At 26.1% G+C, this 24,110-nt stretch overlaps 9 protein-coding genes across 9 annotated transcripts; 1 reads left to right on the top strand and 8 right to left on the bottom strand.

Moving 5' to 3' along the window:
• Positions 1 to 640: 640 nt before the first annotated feature.
• Positions 641 to 3,904, bottom strand: FG379_003080 (uncharacterized protein; the record flags this gene model as incomplete). Its single annotated transcript, XM_067328738.1, has 1 exon — positions 641 to 3,904. The coding sequence occupies one exon, from the start codon at positions 3,902 to 3,904 to the stop codon at positions 641 to 643; it is 3,264 nt and encodes a 1,087-aa protein (XP_067184878.1).
• A 2,925-nt stretch (positions 3,905 to 6,829) lies between these two features.
• Positions 6,830 to 7,312, bottom strand: FG379_003188 (uncharacterized protein; the record flags this gene model as incomplete). Its single annotated transcript, XM_067328846.1, has 2 exons — positions 6,830 to 7,150; positions 7,298 to 7,312. 2 exons carry the CDS (start codon positions 7,310 to 7,312, stop codon positions 6,830 to 6,832), a joined length of 336 nt encoding a protein of 111 aa, XP_067184986.1.
• Positions 7,313 to 7,507: 195 nt separating this feature from the next.
• Positions 7,508 to 7,732, bottom strand: FG379_003199 (uncharacterized protein; the record flags this gene model as incomplete). The annotated part of the gene is made up of 1 exon (XM_067328857.1): positions 7,508 to 7,732. The coding sequence occupies one exon, from the start codon at positions 7,730 to 7,732 to the stop codon at positions 7,508 to 7,510; it is 225 nt and encodes a 74-aa protein (XP_067184997.1).
• Positions 7,733 to 7,973: 241 nt separating this feature from the next.
• FG379_003210 (uncharacterized protein) lies at positions 7,974 to 9,490 on the bottom strand (the record flags this gene model as incomplete). Its single annotated transcript, XM_067328868.1, has 5 exons — positions 7,974 to 8,122; positions 8,485 to 8,610; positions 8,661 to 8,822; positions 8,901 to 9,184; positions 9,225 to 9,490. 5 exons carry the CDS (start codon positions 9,488 to 9,490, stop codon positions 7,974 to 7,976), a joined length of 987 nt encoding a protein of 328 aa, XP_067185008.1.
• Positions 9,491 to 10,876: 1,386 nt separating this feature from the next.
• Positions 10,877 to 13,846, bottom strand: FG379_003221 (uncharacterized protein; the record flags this gene model as incomplete). Its single annotated transcript, XM_067328879.1, has 1 exon — positions 10,877 to 13,846. The coding sequence occupies one exon, from the start codon at positions 13,844 to 13,846 to the stop codon at positions 10,877 to 10,879; it is 2,970 nt and encodes a 989-aa protein (XP_067185019.1).
• Positions 13,847 to 15,902: 2,056 nt separating this feature from the next.
• On the bottom strand, positions 15,903 to 16,454 carry FG379_003232 (uncharacterized protein; the record flags this gene model as incomplete). The annotated part of the gene is made up of 1 exon (XM_067328890.1): positions 15,903 to 16,454. The coding sequence occupies one exon, from the start codon at positions 16,452 to 16,454 to the stop codon at positions 15,903 to 15,905; it is 552 nt and encodes a 183-aa protein (XP_067185030.1).
• A 555-nt stretch (positions 16,455 to 17,009) lies between these two features.
• Positions 17,010 to 18,275, bottom strand: FG379_003243 (uncharacterized protein; the record flags this gene model as incomplete). Its single annotated transcript, XM_067328901.1, has 1 exon — positions 17,010 to 18,275. One exon carries the CDS (start codon positions 18,273 to 18,275, stop codon positions 17,010 to 17,012), a length of 1,266 nt encoding a protein of 421 aa, XP_067185041.1.
• Positions 18,276 to 19,102: 827 nt separating this feature from the next.
• On the top strand, positions 19,103 to 20,527 carry FG379_003254 (10 transmembrane domain aa transporter; the record flags this gene model as incomplete). The annotated part of the gene is made up of 1 exon (XM_067328912.1): positions 19,103 to 20,527. One exon carries the CDS (start codon positions 19,103 to 19,105, stop codon positions 20,525 to 20,527), a length of 1,425 nt encoding a protein of 474 aa, XP_067185052.1.
• Positions 20,528 to 20,812: 285 nt separating this feature from the next.
• FG379_003265 (uncharacterized protein) lies at positions 20,813 to 23,758 on the bottom strand (the record flags this gene model as incomplete). The annotated part of the gene is made up of 1 exon (XM_067328923.1): positions 20,813 to 23,758. One exon carries the CDS (start codon positions 23,756 to 23,758, stop codon positions 20,813 to 20,815), a length of 2,946 nt encoding a protein of 981 aa, XP_067185063.1.
• Positions 23,759 to 24,110: the final 352 nt, after the last annotated feature.

The following is a 24,110-nucleotide window of genomic DNA, read 5'->3' on the forward strand; positions in this document are numbered from 1 at the left end:
AAAACCTAAACTAAACCTAAAACCTAAACCTAAACCTAAAACCTAAACCTAAACCTAAACCTAAAACCTAAACCTAAACCTAAAACCTAAACCAAAACCTAAACCTAAAACTAAACCCTAAACCTAAAACCTAAACTAAAAACCTAAAACCTAAACCTAAAACCTAAACCTAAACCTAACTAAACCTAAACCTAAACTAAACCTAAAACCTAAAACCTAAAACCTAAACCTAACCTAAACCTAAAACCTAAAACCTAAACCTAAAACCTAAAACCCTAAAACCTAAACCTAACCTAAAACCTAAACCTAAAACCTAAACCTAAACCCTAAACCTAAACCTAAAACCTAAACTAAAACCTAACCTAAAACCCTAACCTAACCTAAACCTAAAACCTAGTGTTAACAATATAATTCAATTTTAAATAATAAATAAATTTTACATTGTGTAACAGATATTGAAAAAAACAAACATATTACTTAATAACTATTTTTTGATTTTTATATCATCATACCAATACATGAACATTTCGTTCAAAAATACAAACATCAAATTTAAAACATAAAAAAAGGACCCATAGATTTGTCTTAATCTTTCAATCATAAATATTATAACTTCTTTTATTTGAATAAACATATATATTTATCGATTTGTTTTGAGTGATATTAAAATATTTACAAAAAGCTTGATAAAGTTGCTTTCTAACAACTTAATCTCGAAAAACTCAAGTCCGGATAATGATGGTGCAACATCCAAGTGTAATCTTTGAATTTCTTTAGCACAAGATTCCAATATATCTAAAAGTTCTTCTTTTGATGAAGTTTTACTTGCTGATAAATATCTACTTTGCAATTCTTTAAAATCTGATGAACTATCAGAAGGTATTTGTTTTGAAAACATTGGAATAAATCTTGATTTAGCACCAGGAGGAGGGTTCAGATTTAATTCGGAAATTCCACATGTAAGCATATCAAAATCAAATAATTCAGGCTTAGTTGAATCACCTAATGTAGATCTTGTTCTTGATCTTGATGTTGATCTTGTTCTTGTTCTTGATGTTGATCTTGTTCTTGTTCTTGATGTTGATCTTGTTCTTGTTCTTGATGTTGATCTTGTTCTTGATGTTGATCTTGTTCTTGATGTTGATCTTGTTCTTGATGTTGATCTTGATGTTGATCTTGATGTTGATCTTGTTCTTGATCCAGATTTCGGTTTATTGATTCTTGATTTGTTTCTACTCTTTGATCTACTTCTGTGAGAACTATGCGATGCCGTTCTAGAAAAACTTTTTGAAAGTTTTGTAGCCTCCTCAGTGCGACTAGTTGAAAATATTGCATCTGTACCAAAAAATGAAGAAGTTGGAAGACCAGGGGCTCCTGATAATGATTCATCTGCTCTTCTTTTTTTAGGTTTCACACCACTATGGCCTGTAACATGTGTCTTATCACCAGAATGAGTGCCAACATTACTCATTTTTAGAGTGAATTCTTCAAAACGTTCACGCGGATGAGGAGATCCCGTAGGTTCAATAGTGCTCGACTCCGAACTATCTAGAGTAGTAAATCCACATACTGCTCCTGCTCCTGTTCCTGCTCCTGCTCCTGTTCCTGATCCTGATCCTGATCCTGATCCTGCTCCTGCTCCTGCTCCTGCTCCTGCTCCTGATCCTGATCCTGATCCTGATCCTGCTCCTGCTCCTGCTCCTGCTCCTGCTCCTGCTCCTGCTCCTGTTCCTGCTCCTGCTCCTGTTCCTGCTCCTGCTCCTGCTCCTGTTCCTGCTCCTGCGTCATCATCTTTATCATCACTTTTTCTTTCTTTGAAATCTTTGGCTACATCAAGTTCCAATAATTCATTAATATCACTTTGATCACCAAATATAATAGAAAAAACATAAGATAAAAGTGATTTTAAATCACCTGAGACTTCCCTCTCAATAGCAATAAGTAGACCTTCGATACTAGACAATTTAGATTCCATTACATATCTTTGATTGGCTTCAATATGCTTTCTTACTTTTTCTTTCTTTTCTTCCTCTTCTCTTCTGCTTTCTTCTAATCTTAAGTTCTCCTCTCTCATTTTTTGATCATGCCTTTTTTTCCTTCTTTCATCTTTTTTTCTCTGTTTTTCACTAGCATTTTCCTTTTTTACTTCCTGTCTGGCTTTTTCTACCGATAATTTTTTCTCTGATTCTACTCCTTCTTGTACTAATTTGGCTATTCTTTTTTCTTTTCTACAAGGCTTCTCCGCTTTTTTCTCTTCGACATCTTTCTTTTTTTTTTCTTCCTCTTTTTCTTCTTTCTTTTTTATTTCCTCCTTACTCTTTGTTTCTGTAGCAAGTAAACTTGATTTCACCAATTCTTCAAATTTCCTAGCTCCTTTACTTTTTTTTCTAGATTTTGAACTTCCAGTCCCTTTGGTTTCAGGTAATACTTCAGTTTTTTGAGATTTAACGAATTTTTTTGTGTCCTTACCTCTACTTTGATAATCAGCAATTAACAAATCGCATATTTCGAACGGATTCTTTTTAACTTCTCTAGTTTTGTAAATCAATGTTTCATATTGAAGTTTACTAGAATTTGCAATTTCAGTAGGAAAGCAACTGGATATTTCTTCAAAAAGAGCAATTGCCTGTTGTAATAAAGATGATAAATAACCAATATTTCCATATTTTGTAAGCAATTCCTTTAAAAGCAAGATTATATTCAATACACCTAAATAAACAGATTTAGCTGAACTTAATAACTCTTCTTTATCTATATTGTTGTAAATACTTCTCGCATATATATTTAAACTATTTAATTCAGGTATTCCTAGTTGTTGTCTTACATTGCTGCATATTTGTGTTTTTTCATCTTCAGTTATTGATTGTTCTGTCAGTCTTAGATTCATTCTACTCTTAAATTCATTTATTAGAGCTGTTATTTTATTACTATTAGATTCTTTTAAACCTTCATTAAAACAAACAATTATTTGGTTTGCAAAGTCAAGATACTTTGTCGAATAAAGTACCGTAACCTCGACATTAAATATTTCTTGCTCAGAATGCATTCCTGGATAAAATAAACTAACATGCAATTCCTTAGCAGTTTCTAATTCTTCTGGTGACAAACCTGAATCCTTTGTTTCACATTCTTGTAAATATTTGTCAGCTAAATTTTTATTTTTTACTTTATTAGAAATTAAACTTTCTTTATCTATAGTAATAATATCACGCAATCTTATACTAATATAAACTTCATTCATTATATCACTATTTTTCTTATGAAGTTCATCAACTCTTCTTTTAGACATATTACTATGCGCTTTGGTTGATTTAATAAATACACCCATTAATTCATGAAAAAGATCAACTATTAGAATTATAAAATCTTTTAATTGATCAAAAATATCAAATTTTAAAAATGTTACAAGTGCAAAAACTATTTTTTCAATTGTTTTTATAATCGTGTTTTTATTGCTTAGAACAAAATTTAAAAAATCAATGTCACCATTTGAGTATAATTCATCCGCATCTAATAATAAATGTCCATTTAAAAACTTGAAAATATGGTAATATAAGCTTTCCACGACTGCATCCTTATGCAAATCTTCGATGGAATTGATTTCTAAAATTTCTGTAAATACTAATGAAAAATATTCAAGTAAGGGTAATTGTGTAGGTATGTTTTGAGGATTTAAGATAGTAATGTAGTTCAACAAAATCTTTATATATAAAAACATATACTTTAAAAGTTGAGCTGACACTAAATCTAAATTGTCATTGTTAATGACATCAATAGAAAACAAGTAAATTAATCCAGATTCTAAATCTAAATCTTGTTCATCAGAGGGTGCTTCTGCTCCTTGAATTGATATAAAACATAAAATTAATAAAATTGAAAGAAAACATAAATTCAATATTTTCATTAATATTCACTTGTTACCACTTTGAATACAATATATATTTTTGTTTTCTTTTCTCAAATGACCTTAACTCATTGCAATGTGAAATCTTTTCCCGCACAAGCTACATTGATTTTCTTCTGGAATCCCGACAATTTATTAAATGATTGATATTTATTTACTTGTTTTAATTTAGAATATAGCCACTTCAACCTAGAATGCGAGAAATTGATTATATATTTATTTGATATTCATACTTAACTACTTCCAACCATAGTGAAAATTTTCATTCGCTCCTCTATTTTTTTTTACTTCAAGTTATTTATCGCAAAATGGATAACTTTATTAATATCAACTATTTTTCTTTGTTTTTATTTCTATTCAGATACAAACTCATTCAATTATGAAATTATATTTATACTTATTAAAATATTTACTTACCTATTTATATAATTATTCATATTTACATGTAAGCAAAAATCGCACTAGGTAAATTAATATCGAATACATATATTCCTTCCAATGTATTTAGAAGAAAGAATAACAAATTGAGGCATTGCCAAACAACAATCAAGCATTAAACACGCTTGAATGATGTTCAAATTAGTATTTAATTGCATATTATAACGTAACAAGGTCTTTTAAATTATTAAATACTTCTATTATAACTTCAACATTATTATTTAATTAAAACTAATAAGTTAGACTAATTATTGAACTCATTTGTAAAAAAAAGGATCTAAGCCGATTTTTTTTGTATATTGCAGAATGTGCTTCACATTAAAGAATGACATTTATTTTTCTCTAAGGCATAATAGTAATAAGCTTATATGTATTTCTTTCAATTATTATCAAAAACTATATGTTTCTTGTATGAATTTTGAAGCATCTAGATACAAACGATTTATTTTATTAATAAATAATTGCATTATTGCTTTAGCTTCGTTTTTTTTTTTGTCGAATCTTCATCTATATTTGGGTAATCCGGCAATTCCATGTAAAAAAATGCAATAAATCAAATTTTAATCGACTTTACATCGAACTAATTTCAGCCTCTATCAAATACAGTTAATCTAAATTAATTTCGAGTTTGATATCATATTTATCTATAAAATGACTCAGGTAAGGCACTAGAAACTAATACATTTAAAACATAGCTGTAATATTCTATCACTTCTTGATTTTGTTTTTGACTTAAATATTGCATTTGAACATTATTAGAGGTAGATAAACTATCAAATTTTGATGAATTTCCGCCTCTATTCTTGGATTTTGTTTCTATCTCGTACCGATTTCCTTGTTTGAAAGAAATTACTTTATTGCAAAATAAATTTGCAGTATAGACCGTTTTGAAATTTATCTTTCTACTTTTTGAAAATATGATTAAATTTCTGTTAAAGGCAGTTCACAAGAATTATTTTCTCACATAAATTTAAAGTTTAACGTAATTCATTCAAAATTATTGAAAATTAAAGTTGATATATTTGAATTTATTTCAAAAGTTTTAAAGATACCGTCAGTTGCAATATTCATATATTTTTCATCACCGTTGCGCTTCAAAGCAAATTTCATTTATTTTTTTACTTCACATTAAAATCAATTTCCCAAAAATTTTAAACATGGTTGTAATAAGTAGTCTTAAGTTCAATTCGTTACCTACAGATACATAAAATAATATTTTCTCAACTTTTTCTATATTTAGATTTAATTTATGTTATTCATTACTAAAGAAGATTTCCTGTTTTCTTCTTCTATTCTCTTATTTCCACTATTAAATCTTTCCTTAATTTTCGATCTTTCTTTAATATTTTCTCTCAATTTGTCTTGACTTTTTATTAAATTTTGCTTTTATTTTTTATTAACATTTTTTCATTTCCTCTTTCAATTTGAATTTATTTCATATTTCTGTAACATTGTTATTTATTTATATTTTTTGCTCATTTTATGTTCTTTTGTGATCTTTATAGTATTTTTCCCCCTTTTGTTATTCATTCACTTTTTATTACGTTTTTATTTAACTTTTTTTCATTTCTGTTTATTTTCCTTATTCTTTGGTTAAATTTGTAACTATAAGTAACCCACAGCCTGAATTTGTCAATTTAGTATTACAAAACATTATTGCCAAACACTCCGAAACTTGTTTGAAAACTTTTAAATTTCTTTTTTTTTACGACTTCATAATTTAATTAATTATCTATATTTACAATAATTTTCTTTTTCTAATGATTTAATTAAGAATCTAAAAGAATGCCCATATAAATTTTTAACATTCATTTTCGCTATCATTCTTTGACTTTAACAATTGTTTTAATGAAATATGTATTATTCTATTTGATATTTACATCTAAAATTTCGTTCTTGCTTCTTAATATATGTCGTGACATTTTACGTAAATAAAGGTAAATTCTTTTTTTATTAAATTCAAAAGTTAACTGTAGCAGTGTTCCATATTACTAAACTCGGTTGAATCTGAACTCTACTTCACAGTGAATATTATTTTTTATTATGTAAACTACTAAAATGTAATCGAATAATAATACATGAATTAAAAAAAACGCAAAACCTGAACAATAATTAAATATCTAATTAATTAAACAAATAAATATATAACTCATATAATTTTAAAATTCATCATTCAATAGAATTATCATCCTGATAAACAATTTAATTAATCCCATTTCGATCAACTTCACTCTTGGATAATCTTCACCACGGATAAAAGGTGATACTTCCAGGTGCAAACGGCTAATTTATAAACCACATTCTTTTATCGCTGCTTTTATTTCATCTTTAGATAAACTCCGTGTTATATGCGAATAATCACGATGTATGATATCATAAAATTTTTCTAAATCAATTTTATCCCCTACATTTGAAATTGATGTTTCACCCTCTTACAAAAAATTCAAAAAACTTTGAACTGTGCCTCGTAGATGTCTTTTCATGCGTCTAGTCATTATTTTCAAATAATGAAGGTTTAGAATCACCAAAATTAAAACTTTGATCACATGAATGTGCAGTAATCACTGGTGTTAATTCAGTATCGTGACTAACACCAGCATCATCATCTTTATGTTCAATTTCAGGAGCAAGTATGCTTGGCGAGGTTCTCCTAGTCAAAGCTCTACTCCTAGATCTTGATTTTGTTCTCAACCTCAAGCTTGACCTGGATTTGTATCTACCTCTACTTGATGATGAACGCCTACGTTCAAATATTGCGTCTGAGCTAAATAATGATTCAGTAGGTAATACTTCAGACAAAGGCTTTGCCTGCTCATCGGCTTTTTTTAATTTTTTTCTTTAGCTGGGTAGCTGACGAAGAGGAAAAATTTGTTCTCTGTATCGGAGTATGTGTAGGATCACAAGTAGATTTAGGAATAAAGAGTAAAATTTCAGCCCCTAAACAACTCGTCTCACCTTCATTTGTTTCATCATCTTTTTTTTTTTATCATCTTCAATTTCATCAAGAATACAAGAAAATATATCACATATTAGTGATTTAAAATTGATGTTATCCTCTCTATATACCATTTCGAAAAGACCCTCAATAGAACTTACCTGTAAATCTAAAGTATATTTTTCATTATCATGATTTTACTTTTCTATTTGTTAGAGTTGTACTTTTTTTTATTTCTCAGTCTCTTCTAATCTATGTTGATTTTCTACTTCTCTCTCTTTTACTCTTCTATCTTTTCTTTCATCTATTTTCTCTCTTTTTCTATTTTTCATTTGCTTCTGCTTTTGTTGGGTAATCGCTTTGCTTATCTCACTTCTCTCGGCTGATTTTTCTTCCTCTAATTGCAATAATAGTTTTTGCTTTTCTTTTTTACTAAGTTTTTGTTGAGATTGCATTTTTGGTTTTTCCGCTTATTTTGATTCACTACTTTCAGATACTTTTTCAGTTTTAACGGTAACAACGTCATTTTCATCTGTTGAAAAACTATTGTTTAATTGTAATTCATCAAACCTTGCCATTTTTACTTTTGATTTCTTCTTTTTTAACTTTAACTCAGCTTTAGAACTTTCACTTTCTTCTCTTTTCAATTATTTATTTAATTCTTCTCTCAATTTTAATTTTTTTAATTTTTCTCCTTCATTCTATTTCTTTATTCTTTTCAGTAATAATATGTTGTATATGTTTTATTTGTGCCTCTAATAGTTGTTCATTAACAGATAATATTGATGCACTTTCTTCCGATAGCTTCTCGACAGTTTTTATAGTAAATAATACTTCTCTTGCTACTGATTCATATTGAGTTGTTATTAGATTAATTATTCTTGAAATGTATCTTCCTCATTTTACAACTTCCTCTTTTTGTCTTAAAATCTTAATTATTTTAAGTAATTGTGAATATATTTTTTTAAATAAATACAAAAAAATCTTTCTTTTTATATGATTTAGTTAGATGATTTGTAAGTATATCACTAGAAATAATATCCGGTAACCAAACTTCATTGTATGCTGCCTTTCTTGTCTGAATTAATTCGATCTCTTCGAAAATTATATAAATTCCTCTTTTGCTAATTTGTTCAAATATTAAATCTTTGGTTGAACTTATTGCATTATTGTAATACCTTAATTTAATTTTATCGAGTAAAAAAACGTTTGATAATGAAATTTCTAATTAATGCGCTAATTGCAGCTACGATAATTGATTCAATCAATAGTATTTCTTTTTCTTCTATGTTATTGTCATAATATTCTAAATATACATTTTCAAGCTCTTCTGCTTCAGCATCATCAAGATTTTTTTTTCGTTTTTTTAAAAATTTTTCATACTCCTTAAGTTTTTTTCTAATTTCTCTGTTTTTTCATAAGATTTTAATTTACTGTCTATAATTGACAGTCCGAAGTTTAAACTTAAATCAATTTGTGTTGGTAAATTCTTTTTTTGTTCAAACAACCTTTCAAATTGTTTTCTATTCGTTTTTCTATATTTTTCTACATTTATCACGACCAACTTTAATATCACCTAAATATTTTCATTTATGATTCCAATCAATACACAAAGATAACTACTGATATCTAAATTAATAAGTATATTCAAAATTTCAACAATAAATTTGGTAACTGATATAACACTCTCAAAATATTTTGCAAATAAGTTGAAAAAAGTTCTTCTAATTAATTTTACTTCATTAAGTATGTTAGTTAATAATTCATTCTCAACAAAATTTGCACAATGCATGAAAATTGAATCAAATCTCTTCATTCCAATTAAACTGTTAGTATATGTTAAATCAGAATGCATCTTTAGTGATTTTCTTACTGAATCTAATAACTTTTGCATTTCTATAGCAGAACTATCAAAAAAAGATACAAATTTTAGAGATAAAAATATACTTTAAGAAAAATTTCAGGAGTGTTTCTTTACAAAAGGTCAATTCTAATTCATTATTTGTAATTTCAATTAAAGTAGATGCTACGCTATTTGGGTCGTTTCCTACCATTAATGTTTCATCATTTACTCCATCCTGATTGGCTAGAGAATCTTTTAAACTATTATCAGGAGCTTCTGTGGAATAAGTCGGTGAGAAATTCTGGCCAGCAATAAAGCAAAAATAACCTTTTTTAAATTCATTATTAACTAAAAATAACATAGAAATCATCATTTGAATGACAAAATACAATTAAACATATATTAGTAATCTAGGCTAGTTCTACAATATTCTAGTGCTATTCGTTTAAAATTAATTTTATCTCAGATACAAATTTCCTAAAATAGCATGTAAATGTATGCTAGACTATCTGTTTATCTAAAAAGTTCTGGCGGGTAACTGCGATTTTATAGTTAAGAAATTTCTCTTGAAATATATTTTTTTGTAATTCCAATATTGAAATATTTTTTACATCTATCTTGTTATATGTATTAGACTAATATTTTAACTTATGTTATGGTTGTTTTTCTCAATACTTAAAAATCTCACTTTTATTAATTGATATGTCAATTTTATCAAGATAATCTGCTCTCAATGATTTAAATAACATGTATATTTCTACTTTGATTTTAACTTGAATTGAATTCGGGTTAAACTTTGTCATATTTTTTTGTATTTGATAGAATGATATTTGTATTGATTTTATTATAATATAATGAATTTTTTGTATTAACTTTTAAGAGAAAAATAATATTCATTGAATAGTAATGAATAAAATTAGTTGAATTTTATTCTAAATTAAATTAAACTTAAGTCCATAATATAGTATTCCAATTAATAACTTCACTTCCTATTTGTTATCTTTAGAAAAAAATAATGTTAATTTCAAGCTATAGATATAGACTTTTTTAACTTCTGCTATTATTACTATCATGATATTAACTCAAATATTGTTTTTCTTAAACAGTATTAATTAAATATAAATGTGTAAAAATAATGTAATGTCATAAATTATAATAATCATTCTTGTTTGAAATAACAAAATTGAACAAAAATAATACCGATAATCAAATACTAAAAGTTATTCGAAATAATATTAATGTATCGTATTCACTATTGCTTTTATTTAATATATATACAGAGGTAACATGTCTTAAAGTGATATAAATAATAATAAGGTATAATCCACTTCATTTTTTTATTGATATATGCGGCGATATTCATAAATTGTGTAGAAACCTAAATTATCAGGTTATAAAAGATTAGTTATACTAATTATGTTTGTTTATGATGAATATGTCTACTATATTTTATAATATAGACGTAGATAAATGTTAGTTGAAATTAAAAAAAAAGAGTATTTACGGGAAATGACATATTTAAATACAAATATGTGAAAGTATTAGTTAATGTTGATTGTATAAATGAAATGCATTAAAATAACTATAAATATATCCAGAGTTCAACTACTTATAACAACTTAAACCCCAGATATTACTAAATTTATATTAAAGTAGTATCATTAATACTCATCATATTATATAATATACATTTTTTTCACGATTAAAATATATTTTAAATTATAAATAAGTACAAGTATCGTAAAGTGTATATAAGTTAAACATCACCTTTTTCTTTTAGTATAATAATTAATTTGATAAACCATGAAATGAGATCTTTTTCAAGTAATTTAACTGTTAGATAGTCTTTTCCAGCTAAAAATGGTGATACACCTTGATGAATGTAACTTATTATTGCACCACAATCATCAACAGCAGCTTTTATTTCTTCAATAGAACTATCAGAGTTAATATATGAATAATCTTTTTGTTCTAAACCATAAAATTTCAATAGATCAATCTCTTCACCACATTCATTTTTGAAAAAAGTAGAAAATTTGGATTTGAGTGATGTTTCTTTTTGTTTGCCATCAAGTTCAAATGGATTAAAATTTATCATTAAACTGACCAATTCATCAACTTCTGCTTCATTACTTTTTTTAGACTTAGAAATTGAACCTGATCTTGATCTTGTTTTTGATCTAGATCTTGTTCTAGACCTTGTTCTGGATCTTGTTCTGGATCTTGTTCTAGACCTTGTTCTAGATCTTGACCTTGGTCTCGAAATAGATTTGGATCTAGATCTTGCAGTACTAGAATGCGATTTTGATTTTGTTGATAACAAACCTGATTCTAAATCACTCTCTGAACTAGATTCACTTTTGGATATAGTTCTTCCTTTTGAGTGTTTTGATGTTTCAAATATTGCAGATGAATCAAATAATGATGTTGTTGCTACAGTATCTGTTAATGTTCTCAACTTCTCATCTGCTTTTCTTTTCTTAGTAGATTTAGTAGTGCTAGTACTAGATTTGTGACTTTTATCATGTTTTTTTTCCCTATTTTCATCAGATTCATCATCTAATTTCATCTCTTCTCTTATTTGTTCCTCAGTTTTACTTGTTTCAGTTAATATAATTTCAAATACAGAGGACATTAATGATTGTAAATTTAATGCTTTTTGTGTATTAATAGAATTGAATAAACCTTCAATTGCTAATATTTGCATTTCTAATGTGTATTTTTCGTCATTATATTTTTGTTTCTCCTGTTTTTCCTTTTCTTCTTTTTTTTGTCTTTCTAATTCATCAAATCTTTCTTGTTCTTCTCTTTCTTTTATTCCACTTCTTTTGCTTTTCCTTTCATCTAACTTATCTTTTTTTCTATTTTTTATATTAGAATTCTTTAATTCTGTAATTTGTTGTTGTATTTCAATTTTTTTTTTTGATCTTTCATCAGCTTCTAAAATCTTTTTCAATTTTTTTTCTCTCTTACTTAGTTTTGTTTGTTTTGATAGATTATCTGATCTATCAGTATTATCTTCAATGCTGGCTGGTGCCCTTGTAGTAGTGGTGGTACTACTAGATGATAGCGACGAGTCTGTTTGATTTTCTGTTGTATCTATTAATTTTAATTCCTCTAATCTTCTTGCCAATTTGCCCTTCTTTTTTTTAGTTTTAATTTCGGAATGTTTGTTCTCAGTATCTACTTGACTCTCTAATGTTTCTTTTTTTCTTGATTGCTTCTTTTTCCCTTTCTTATACTCTTCTTGTTCTAATTTTTTTTTGTTATATTTTTCCTTAATATTTTCAATTCTAGTAGACATTGATGGCATTTTAAGATTTTCATTTACGTTTTTAAATTCCTTTATTATACATATGGCAGCTTTTGAGCCTTCCTCAAATAGTTCAATCACATCAATTATTAATTTTCTTGTATATACTTTGTTTTTATATTTACTATATTTTTCTTTTAGTAACTGTAACATTTCAATTAATACTGCATATATTTTTTTGTAGAAACCTAATATTGAATTTTTTGGTATATCATTTTTAATCGCATATACGGTTAAATCTAATTTTTTAAAATCACTGATTTTAAGACAACTTCTAACTTTCCGTCTAATTTCTAACTCAGATTCAGGTGTCAAAAGTCCTGCTGTACCTCTGGTTTCAATTAATTTAGTAACATTTTCTTTAACCTCGAGTAATTTATTGTACAAAACATTTCTTAGTTCACTATTATACATAAATAAATTAACTAAAACATTCCAGTATAAATCAAGTAAATAGGATACTGTTACCTCTAGTTCAAATATTTCTTCTTCAGGCATATTCTCAGAAAAATATTCATCATTCATTGCTTTAATATCCTCAATCCCTTCATCAGATAATGAACATTGCTCTGATCTTGTTGATTTTAAATATTCCTCGATCATTAATTTGTTTGTAACACCTTTAGATATTATTGAATTTAATCCAGTTACTGAATACTCAGATAATGTTAATTTAAATGTAATATTTTCCAATGTTGTTAATTTATTTTCAATAATTAACCTTATTTCAGAGTCACTCAAACTACTGAAAAAGTATGAGCAAACCATAAATGATGTTATAATATCACCTTCAAAAGTGCGTAATGCATCTTTTGATTCACTCATATCATATTCAAATTGAATTGCTGACATTTTTGCAAGAATGTATCTTGATTTCAAAATAAATTTGAGTAGAGAGAGATTATTTTTAACTATTTCACCTATTGCTTCATGAATATGTCCTTGATCTAAAAGACCATTTATCCCAAGAAACAACTCATGATTAAGGATCTGAATTAACATAGTGATTTTACTAAAAAAACCTTCATATTCTGTTAATAGAATTTTTCTGTCTGAAAAAGAGTGTGATTGTAATATTTTACCCAAATAATTAATTGCTTCAAAATTAATATGAAACTCTTCTTCATTAAAAAGTAATATTATTCTTAACATATAGAGCAAACTTGTCGTTAAAAATTTTAACAAAATATCAACAACGGCTGTAGCTTCATATTCATCTCTTAAACTTTCAATTAATGCATCAATTTCACTTTCTTCCTCATTTGTTAGTAATACTTTGTCTTGAATGCTATTGCTACCGGCATCGTCTTTATTTTCTTCCAAGTTACCAGACTCAGCGCAATATACATCAAAAAACCTAGAATTAAAAAAATATATGGATATAAGTATTCTTAAAATAGTGGTCAATTTCATGTTAAACTAAATACTACGAATCAATGCCGGTTTAAAATGAATCTAAAAAATCGATTAATAAGCTTATGAACTTGTCAAAATAAAATATCATCGTGTGATCACATTTATATTTATATATGTAAATATACGGTAACTTCCGATGTATTCTAAAAGTTAAGAAGAGAATATAGCCTTAGTTACTTTTTCTGTTTGATTATTATCTTTGAATCATCTTTTGACGTTTTGGTAATTGTGATTGCAGAACCGCCAAAATATTCATATGCAACTAACAGTGGTAATTGTTTAATTTAATATCTTATGCATGTTTTCATGCATATTTTTGACAATAAATTATTAAATATTAAATCGTTTAAGTATATATAATTTAAAGGACAATATGGTCATAAAACTGTCAGTAATATAATGAATATTTAGATTTATCTATTAAAACAGTAAATATGACTGTTAACTCATAATAAAGATATTGTCACTCGAGAAAAGTTATTATAATAATATAATTTGTTAATTTTACAAGCGAGAAGCAAAATAATAGAGTAATCTCGAATTATCTGCGATATTATTTTTGAGGTTCCTAAGCCTAAATCTGTCAAAAGTTGACATTAAAACTAGTGTAAGCTTCAAATTGGATTTCCGCGAGTTTCAAACAAATAAATAACTTTATCCAGTCGAAATAAATGATTATGCTGCAGATAATATGTTGCACTTGGCCCAAAAATGGATAACAAATAGGATATAATATCATTCTCGTAATTATCATCAACTTAAACATTATACTGATTCTCAACGCCATAGTCGATACCAATACTATATCAACCGCTTAAAGGCGGATACTTTGGTCTCTAACTGAATTATTTTTACCTGACCTCTAATTAAATTTATAGTCATCGATTTACATCCCTCCCCTTCCACACTACCTCCAAACACGACCATTCTATTATCTATACCACTTCTGCCACTCATTTTATTATGTACATTGCAATATTTCCTATTTTTATTGCTATCCATACATCTGATAAAATTTTATCTACTTCAATTGTTATCGTTATTTATGTTTTATTGATTATTATTTTCTCTACCATCAACAATGAATATTAAAAAAAATGACAAATATCCTGGTTTTTTTCTTCCATGAAATAACTTTACAACATGTGATCACAAACAAACAGACGAATTACAAATAGGAAAATACTTTCCTCTTCACAATAATACTATATATAGATATTATGTGACTAATAAATATCTTTTATAGGTTCCTAGTGTCAAATATTATGATTATTTAAAAATCACAATAATTTTAATGCATTTCAAATCAAAAAGAAATTAATTTTATATTTGTGATTATCAAAAGATACATTTAAATATAAAATATTGTGGTTTAAGGATTATAATTTATGTTTGCTTATTTAAGGCAAATGTCTGTCCCAAAATCACCTATTTATATCTTAAGATAAATCATATACTCTCAGTTCTTACAACTAAAATAACGAAAGATTATTTTAACCTAAATATTTATTTGAACTAATAATTAAATGAGAGTTTTTCTTATTAATTTATATTCTTTTTGCAGTAAAAGTCCTGCATGTCTATACCATCTAAGTTTAAAGTTTTCTAAAAAAACACATTTATTTAAGTGAAAAAAACTGATGATTGTTACTTAAATGTTAGAACTTAAAAGTTTTGTTAATGATTTAAATGATAAGGCAAGTGATCAATACTAACAAGAAATAATAAATATTTAAATAGTATAATTACTGCTAGAAATATTTAGTTACGAAGTGAATATATATTAAATATACTTTACTAATTTTTATTTGTTATTTACATTAAATACACTGTTTTCGATATTCGCTAAATATTCACTTATTAAAATAACATTCGTAAAACAATCTCTTACAAATAAATACCCATAATTCAAATAAAACTCACGCATAAAACATCGTAAATAATGTGAAATAAGTATCTGCCACTATATTTAAATACAAAAATAAATCAAAACTAATAAAAAGAATGTGACAATTTGCAATTCTTATAAATCACCCATTAAAATTGAATTCTTTCAGTTATTTAATATTTTGTCGACTTTAGTTTGTAGATGACTAATTCTGCTGAGTAAACTGGAACAAGCAGGGCTATCAACGTGACTTCTGCAGTTAAATTCATTCCATCTATTCCATAAAGTGCTTAATTCACGCATCAATTTATCAAGCTTGTCAGTATCATGAGGGCCTGCACTCTGACCAGGACCGGGAGTTTCTGGAAATGTATCAATGTTCTCGCCTTGTCCTTCTTGACCAGTTGGAGTGACGGAAGGATTAGATATGGTATATATACCTATCACATGATCAGGAGTCACATCGGATCCAAAGCAACACAGTCTTCGCAAAAATCTTCTTAGTCTATTGCAACAACTACCGCAACAAGTACTGCAACAACCATTACTTTCGTCATCATTATCTAAGTCAGTCTCCCTTAAATTATAACTACTTCTTATCTTTAAGAATGAATAACCCACTGAATTGTATGATAACCCAATTGAATAGTCACATAAAAAACCAACATTAAATATGTAAAGAGTTAAGATAATAAAAAAAACACATCTCAAAAACATCTTTTAATTATTCGTGTAAAACCATCAGCAAGTTAATTGAAATATTTTTCTATAAACAAAATTCGAATTAATTAGACGTTTAGAATCATTGTGATAAATTAAATATTATTGTTACTTTCTAGTATTAAATTAATTAGTATATAAGGTATCATTGTATTTAAATATATTGACTAATAATTTTTTTTCCGAGCGGTACAATTCTTAATTTGAAATATTTGTGCAATGCTTCCTTTTCTTTAAACAGTAAAAATGAGGGTTACTCGTAATTATTGAGTTCAATTGTATTCGGGGGAAAAAGATCAAAGTAAAATCAACACTATTAAAAGTAACTTGTATACTATTATAAAACAAATGTCAATTTTTCTGCCAAAAAGAAATACAAAATTTAAAATATAACTATTATATGCAAATAACAAATAATAAACTACTACAACAAATATGTGAATATTCATTTCCTTCTTTAATGTATTTTTACATTTTTCGAATTGTTGCATTAATAATATTCGAATAAAACGGCAAAAACAATGTCAACGAACAAACATGTTTATTATAATTTTATGAATATATTGAAACTGATAATGTCCAACCAAGTATATTGAACAATTTATTTAGTTTAATGTTTGAGGTATTGTCTGGGAATTCAGTGGGTTCTATTTTCATACCTTTCCTAAAGTATCTATTAGACCTTTTAAATGAAGTTGAGTGTGATGAATATAAACCTATTATAGAGGCGACTGCAATATCCTTTGAAAATGTGAGTGCCGTGAATGAACATGAATCTGTTTTGAATTTAGAGTAATCATGTGATCTAGCAAAACCACGTCTTGGTTTACTTGTTGCGCCGGAAATGTGAAAATTAGTATTTATATCTTCATATCTTAAAAATTCACTATGATGATCGTGACCAGATATGATGTAATCCACTCTATATTTTTCAATTAATGGAAGGAGATACTTAGATATATTTTTTTGAGGTCCATGATAACCACTCGAGAATATTGAATAATGTGTAACTATGATTATCCAATCAATATCATTATATGTTGACGCCTTTAGTGTTTTTTCCAAAAAATCCAATTGTAAATCCCTATGTGATTTTGATGTTTTTTTAAATGGATCTTGTGATAACAAATAGCTATCCAAATATATAAAGATGGCAGTTACATTTTCTGGACTAGTGAAACTATTATTTACATGTTCAGATATAAATGTTGTGAAGCTTAAATTATTATCAAAGGAATTGCTGAGATTGATTGCAGTATTTAAATTATCAACGAATTCGTCCATAAATTCGTTATCATAATTTAATAAGTCATTATAAATTAATTTATTATTACCATCTATTAAATCATCCAAAAAATGTGTTTCTATTAACGATGATATTCTATTTTGAGCATTAAACATTCTTACTTCATACCACCAATAACCAGGAAGATACCATCTATTATTATCCGTATAGTTGGTTCTTAGTATTTGAGAATATGTATCCCCTCTCCAATCATGATCACCTAAACAAGAGTGGATTTTTAAATCATGTTCAAATATTGAAAATGGGTTCTCTAATAATTTGTCCCATTTATCATCATTTACTGAAGAAACACCTTGAGGGTAAAAATTATCACCTGCTGATACAATGAATTCTGGTTTCATTGTCTTACTAAGTGATTTCATTCTTTGTGTAATATTATTGAAACAAACTGTATTTTCACCCCAATCACCTATTGAAAAAACTGTTAGTTCACATTTTATGTAACTTATAAATATTGATATATAAACTACATTAAAAAATAATAAATGTCTGCTTAACTTATACATTTCCATTGCATAATGATCCTAATTACTTATTAGTCATTTATCCACTCATTTATTTTTGTATTAAATAATATTATATATTTGCCATTGGCTTTTGGATTCCAACAGAGCGATAAGTAGTTTTGTTATCAAGTGCTGATAGATTTATTTATCAGTAGGTAAATATGGAAAACTTGCAAAAAAAGGTCTATAATAGCCCAGTACCTAAAATTCTTAAGTCTTTTCGTCGCTCTATTAATTACAACTTACTTATTAGTTTGGCGCTATTTGCTTTTAATATTTTAGTTACCTTGTGTAGTATTAAAATTACTTTTCCTTTATAAATGTTATATTAATAAATAAATGACTTTGGCGCTGATTCTTTATTTTTAATGGTGTAAAAAAAAGGCAATTGGTAAATTTCCATTTAGTATTTTTATTTGATATTAAAAGGGAAAACAAGTACATATTAAATTTAAAGAAAAGGCGAGTAAATCTCGTTTGATAGTACTAAGGTAGTTTTTATTATCATATTTTCTTTTGCGGAAATTGTTGATATATTTGCCTAATTGCATCAGGAAAGTGAAATACACTAAGCTCAACTTAATTATTATCTAATATAAGTGACAATTTATATATCTCATTTATTCAGTGTAATATATGAACTTAAAGGCATAAATATAAATTTGATCATATTTTGCGGAAAATAAGTATAATAATCTATATATATTGATTATAATAATAGTAACAATTATAATCAATATTATTTTTTACAATAATATGTTCAATAATTGAACATTACATAAATATTGTTGATTATTTATAATAATACTTGGAAATAAGTGTGTCATTTGAAGATGAATTCAGATATGAAAAAATCATTACTCCATGGAGATTCTAATTACAAAACGCGAACATTGTCAATAAGTTCTATATCTAGCTACAAAACAATGAATAGAACTCAGTCATTGGCAATTTACGGTTTATTTGAGGATGAGCCGGAAACTCTTCCTGGTCTTGGAGGTGCAATACAAGGTTCGTCTTTAAGCGAGGCAGTATCTGCAATGATAAATACAATGATTGGAATTGGTACTTTAGCTATTCCATTGGCTTTTGCAGATAATGGATTACTACAAGGAATCATATTAACATTAATTTGTTCATTCTTTTCGTCTTTATCATTATATTTACTTTCTTCTATTGCAATAGAGTATGGAGATGATGTTAGTTTTTATTCAGTAACTGCAAATCATATTCCGCGTCTTCGTTGGTTGGTAGATAGTGCGATTGTTATTAAATCTCTTGGAGTTTCGACATCTTATTTAATGGTTGTTGGTGATTTAGTTTACTCGTTATTCTTTAGAAACAATTCATTCGGCATTGAACCTAAAATACTGAGAGCCATTGTTCTTGTTACATCAGTTGTATTTTTCATAGCTCCAGCCTCATTTCCACACAAACTTAAATCAATGAAATATACTAATTGGTTAAGTGTTATATGTATATTATATGTGGCTTTAATAGTATTTATAAGACTTATATATAGTATTTTAATGACAACGACATCTAATGAAAGTAGTGGTATTATCCCTGCATTTTACACTGGTAATATAGATTATACATCGACATTTTCATTATTAAAATGTTTAGAGACGTTTCCCATATTAATATTTGCATTTACTTGCCAACAGAATATATTTACTGTTTCAAACGAATTACAAGATAGAACTTTATATAGGCTTAAAAAAATTATATTTATATCAATATTTACAGGAATAATGGTATATTCTGTAATTGGTATATCTGGATATCTCTTGTTCGGTAGAGGTATAAATAAGGCAAATATTCTTGAATTATTCCAATCAAATTCAATTGATGTTTTTATAGGGAAATTTTTTATTGCAGTTTCGTTGGTATTTTCATATCCTATACAGTGCCATCCATGTAGAAGGTCACTGTCCATATTGTTATACAGTGGTGTTACAGAAATGGAACCAAAAGCCGAAAAAAGGGCATTAAATTTGATTACCATTATCATATTAACTTTTACCACTTTATGCGCAATATATTTCACAAATCTCGGTTTGGCATATGAACTTGTTGGTACTGTTTGCAGCAATACTACTGCATTTATTATTCCTTCACTGTTGTACATTAAAGTTTTTTCCCACAAAGGGTTAACCCTTGAGAAAATTCTTGCATATTTCCTCTTCATTATGGGAATTTTAGTTTTATTCTCTTGTTTGGGTGCTATAGTTATTACTTTATTAAAGAAATACTAGGCAATCTGTATATTTGATGGATTAATTAGTTAATTAATTTTAATTTAGTTAACCTGTTGTGTTTAATCGATCCTTTTATGTCTCTCTGTATACCATTTACGGTTTGAATGATCACATTTATTACATATGTATTCGCCCACATACCTGTGAAACTAAATATATTTTACATGTAATTGATCGAATTAAATATCTAATTAGTTCAATGAAGATAATGAAGAGTAAGAAAAAATAAATATTTAAACCAAAATAAGGGGAAAACAAAAAAAGAAATAGCAAATAGTAATATTATTCATTTAAAACTTTTGATATTTCATCTAAGCAAGAATTAGATAAAAATATACTAAAAAGTTTGAATGAATATTTAAGTTCATTTGCCTTATTTGAAAGGTGTTCATCAAATAAAAGTTTTGCATTACCATCAAAAAAAGAAGATGATAGATTATCATTTGTTTTTGAATTTATCAGATCATCTAACGATGGAATTTTAACTTCACCAAATAATAAGGGTTTAATTAATACTTCTCTTATTTCAAATTTAATATCATCGATCATATCATTTTTAATTTTTTTTAAGTTACTTATACAGTTTTTATATAATGATAGAATATAATTTTCATTATTATTATCAGCATCATTATGTTTACTTACACAAATCGCATCATTTAAATTAACAAGTGCTGATAAAACCAAATTAAGTGATTCAATTAATATAGATGAAATTGGGAGAAAAGGACCAATTTTATGACCAATTCTATTCCATTCAAAGTTAACATAATTAATAAATTCACCTAACATACAATTATCTATAATCGGGATGGAAAACTCATTCATAAATATAATAGAAGGATTGCAATCATTATTGATGCTTTTATTTAAGTAGTTATTCATACAATAACATTCATTATATTTGCCTTTATTGCTTTCAGTAAAGTGTTTATTATTTCTGATATCTTCAATAGATAAACATGATTCAATAAATATTGATATTTTTCCGGAAAACGCATTTAACAATTCAATTGTTTCAATAGAGTAACCCAAAATTAATATCAAATTGTCGTTGTTTGTAATTACATCCTTATTATCGTTAATTGACTTTATTGGAGTTATTAGGGGTTGCATATTATTACCCATGTCATTATTTATATATATAATTGTATCAGAAAACCATCTAAGCACAATATTTTTATCACTAGAGCCACTATGATTACATATAGTTTCAAATAAATCCTTATTTGTCCTCTTAATATTAAATTTATCAGTGTAACATGAAACTAAAGAATCGCTTAAATAACGAGATATTTGATTTTTAATATATATTTTATTAATTATACAAAACCAATTTAAAATACCACATTCTAAAGGAAATTCTGATGGCTTACCTTCTTTAAATATATCCAAGTATTTTTCGTTTTGATCCTTCATTACAACAGAAAAAGCTATTTTAGCCAGATTAACTGCAGTTTTAGTTATATCTTCAACTTTAACCACTCTATAATCATAATCATCATCTAAATTTAAATTAATTTCTACGCTGCTATTCATTTCTCTTTCATTAACAATATCGTTAAATAAGTACCTATGTTCATTTCTTTTATTAACTGATAGTAAATCCTTAACATTCATGTTTGTTAGTAGGTCTAATAACAAGATATTACAGTTATATTCATCTATCTCTTTCCAGTATTTATATTGAATTAATATCTGTTCTATTAATTTTTCAAACAGATAATCAGATTTACCATCTCTTATGACATTACCATCTTTAAATAAAAGTATTTTTTTAATATATATTTTAATCACACTACGTAATTCATTTAATATTGAAATACTTAATGCTTCTTTTGGTTCAATCAATAGTATTTCATTAATTAAAGAAATATATTTGTTTTTAGGCACATAATATGGAATAAAGTTGCTTTTAATATTATTATTACAAATTTTATTCTCATCTTTAAATTTATATTTTTCTAGTAAATATATCTCTTTTTTAATATTGTCGTCAAATTTTTTCCATAATTCATTTAAATAATGGTAATGTGACTTAAATATAGATAAAGAAATCTGTAAAAACCACTCTGGCTTATCTATATTAGATAGTAAACTGTTTTTAGAAAAAAATAATGATTTTAGTGTACTCATCATTTCATCGCATAAGTATGAAATTATTTTATTTATTGTATTCTTGTACAATTTATTATTATTATTTTTATATATATTGTTGCATTCAAAAAACAGTACTAATAAAATACCCAAACTATTAGCCATCTTCTCTTTTTTTTCTATTTCCATTAAATGAATATTATTATTCACTAAATCACCAATACTATATGCAGTGTTTCTCTTTGAAAGAAATTCTTCAATTATTTTGTCTATTTTTCCCCAATTACAATATAATTTCAATATGTCTAAACATTTTTTACTTAATAAATTTTCAATAAAATAAGTTATTTTTAATATTTTTCTATGTAATATATTGCCAATATTAATATTAACTATATTGTTTTCATTATTATAATAATAGTTTACATATTCAGACAATGTAATTATAATATCGTATACTTCTGAACATTTTATTTTGTTGTTATTTAATTTATCATATATTTCTTCTAATTTTGATATTAATATATCAAAATCGTGTATATTCTCATAAATAATACTCAATATTCTATATCTTTCAATTTGATTTTGATCTATCTTTTCTATTATCGAATCACCTGTAAAATTCAATTTTGATATTTTACATAATACTTGATTTATTTCAACTGTTAGTAAATCAATATTTTTCGCATTTAAAATTATGTTTTCCATATATTTCAATTTATAATCTTCTATTTTATTCTCCAATTCTATTATTCTACTTTTTAATTCATTTTTATTATTTGTGATTATTTCTCTTACTTTATCAATTATTAATTTAAATTCTATTTTATCTGTGTCTTTTGATTTTTTGCTAATTTTTATATACTCATTTATTGCTTCATTTCTTATTTTATTTATTAAGACTCTTAAATTTGTGTCGTTTTTATTAAATAATGCCCTCTTCGACTTTACATTAATCTTCTCCTTTGTTATTCTTTTTTCATTAGTTGTATTGTTGAAATTTTTATTTCTTTGTAATAATAATGGAATCAAATGAACCCTACAAAATTCTTGTCTTTCCTTAAATTCTATGCATGATGCTATATACGGTATCTTAGGAGGATTTTTATTTAGTATAAACTTTTCCAACATTTTTTTTAAACTTAATTATTCATATTTTATACATAAAGATAGAAATAAACATTTTTTATTGAAAGTGAAAAACTAAATAAATGTATATAATATTCAGTTATTCAACCTATAAAAATTTCTATATTTATTTTAATGAGTGATTTTAACTTATTTCTTCCCTTTTAAATAATTTTAAAAAGATTAAAAAACAGAGGCCCCCTCATACCTTAAGCATTTAATTGATACTTAATATTGAAATTATTTTAGCAACTAAAAAAATAAGAGTTAATAATAGTCAAAATAAATACAAAATGAATTTATTCAAAAAAAAACAAAAAAATGACCTTAATTTAAGAAAAAAACTACTTATATT

This window comes from Cryptosporidium bovis, assembly GCF_009768925.1.
Source record: "Cryptosporidium bovis isolate 45015 chromosome Unknown contig_6, whole genome shotgun sequence".
Taxonomy (NCBI): Eukaryota; Apicomplexa; class Conoidasida; order Eucoccidiorida; family Cryptosporidiidae; genus Cryptosporidium; species Cryptosporidium bovis.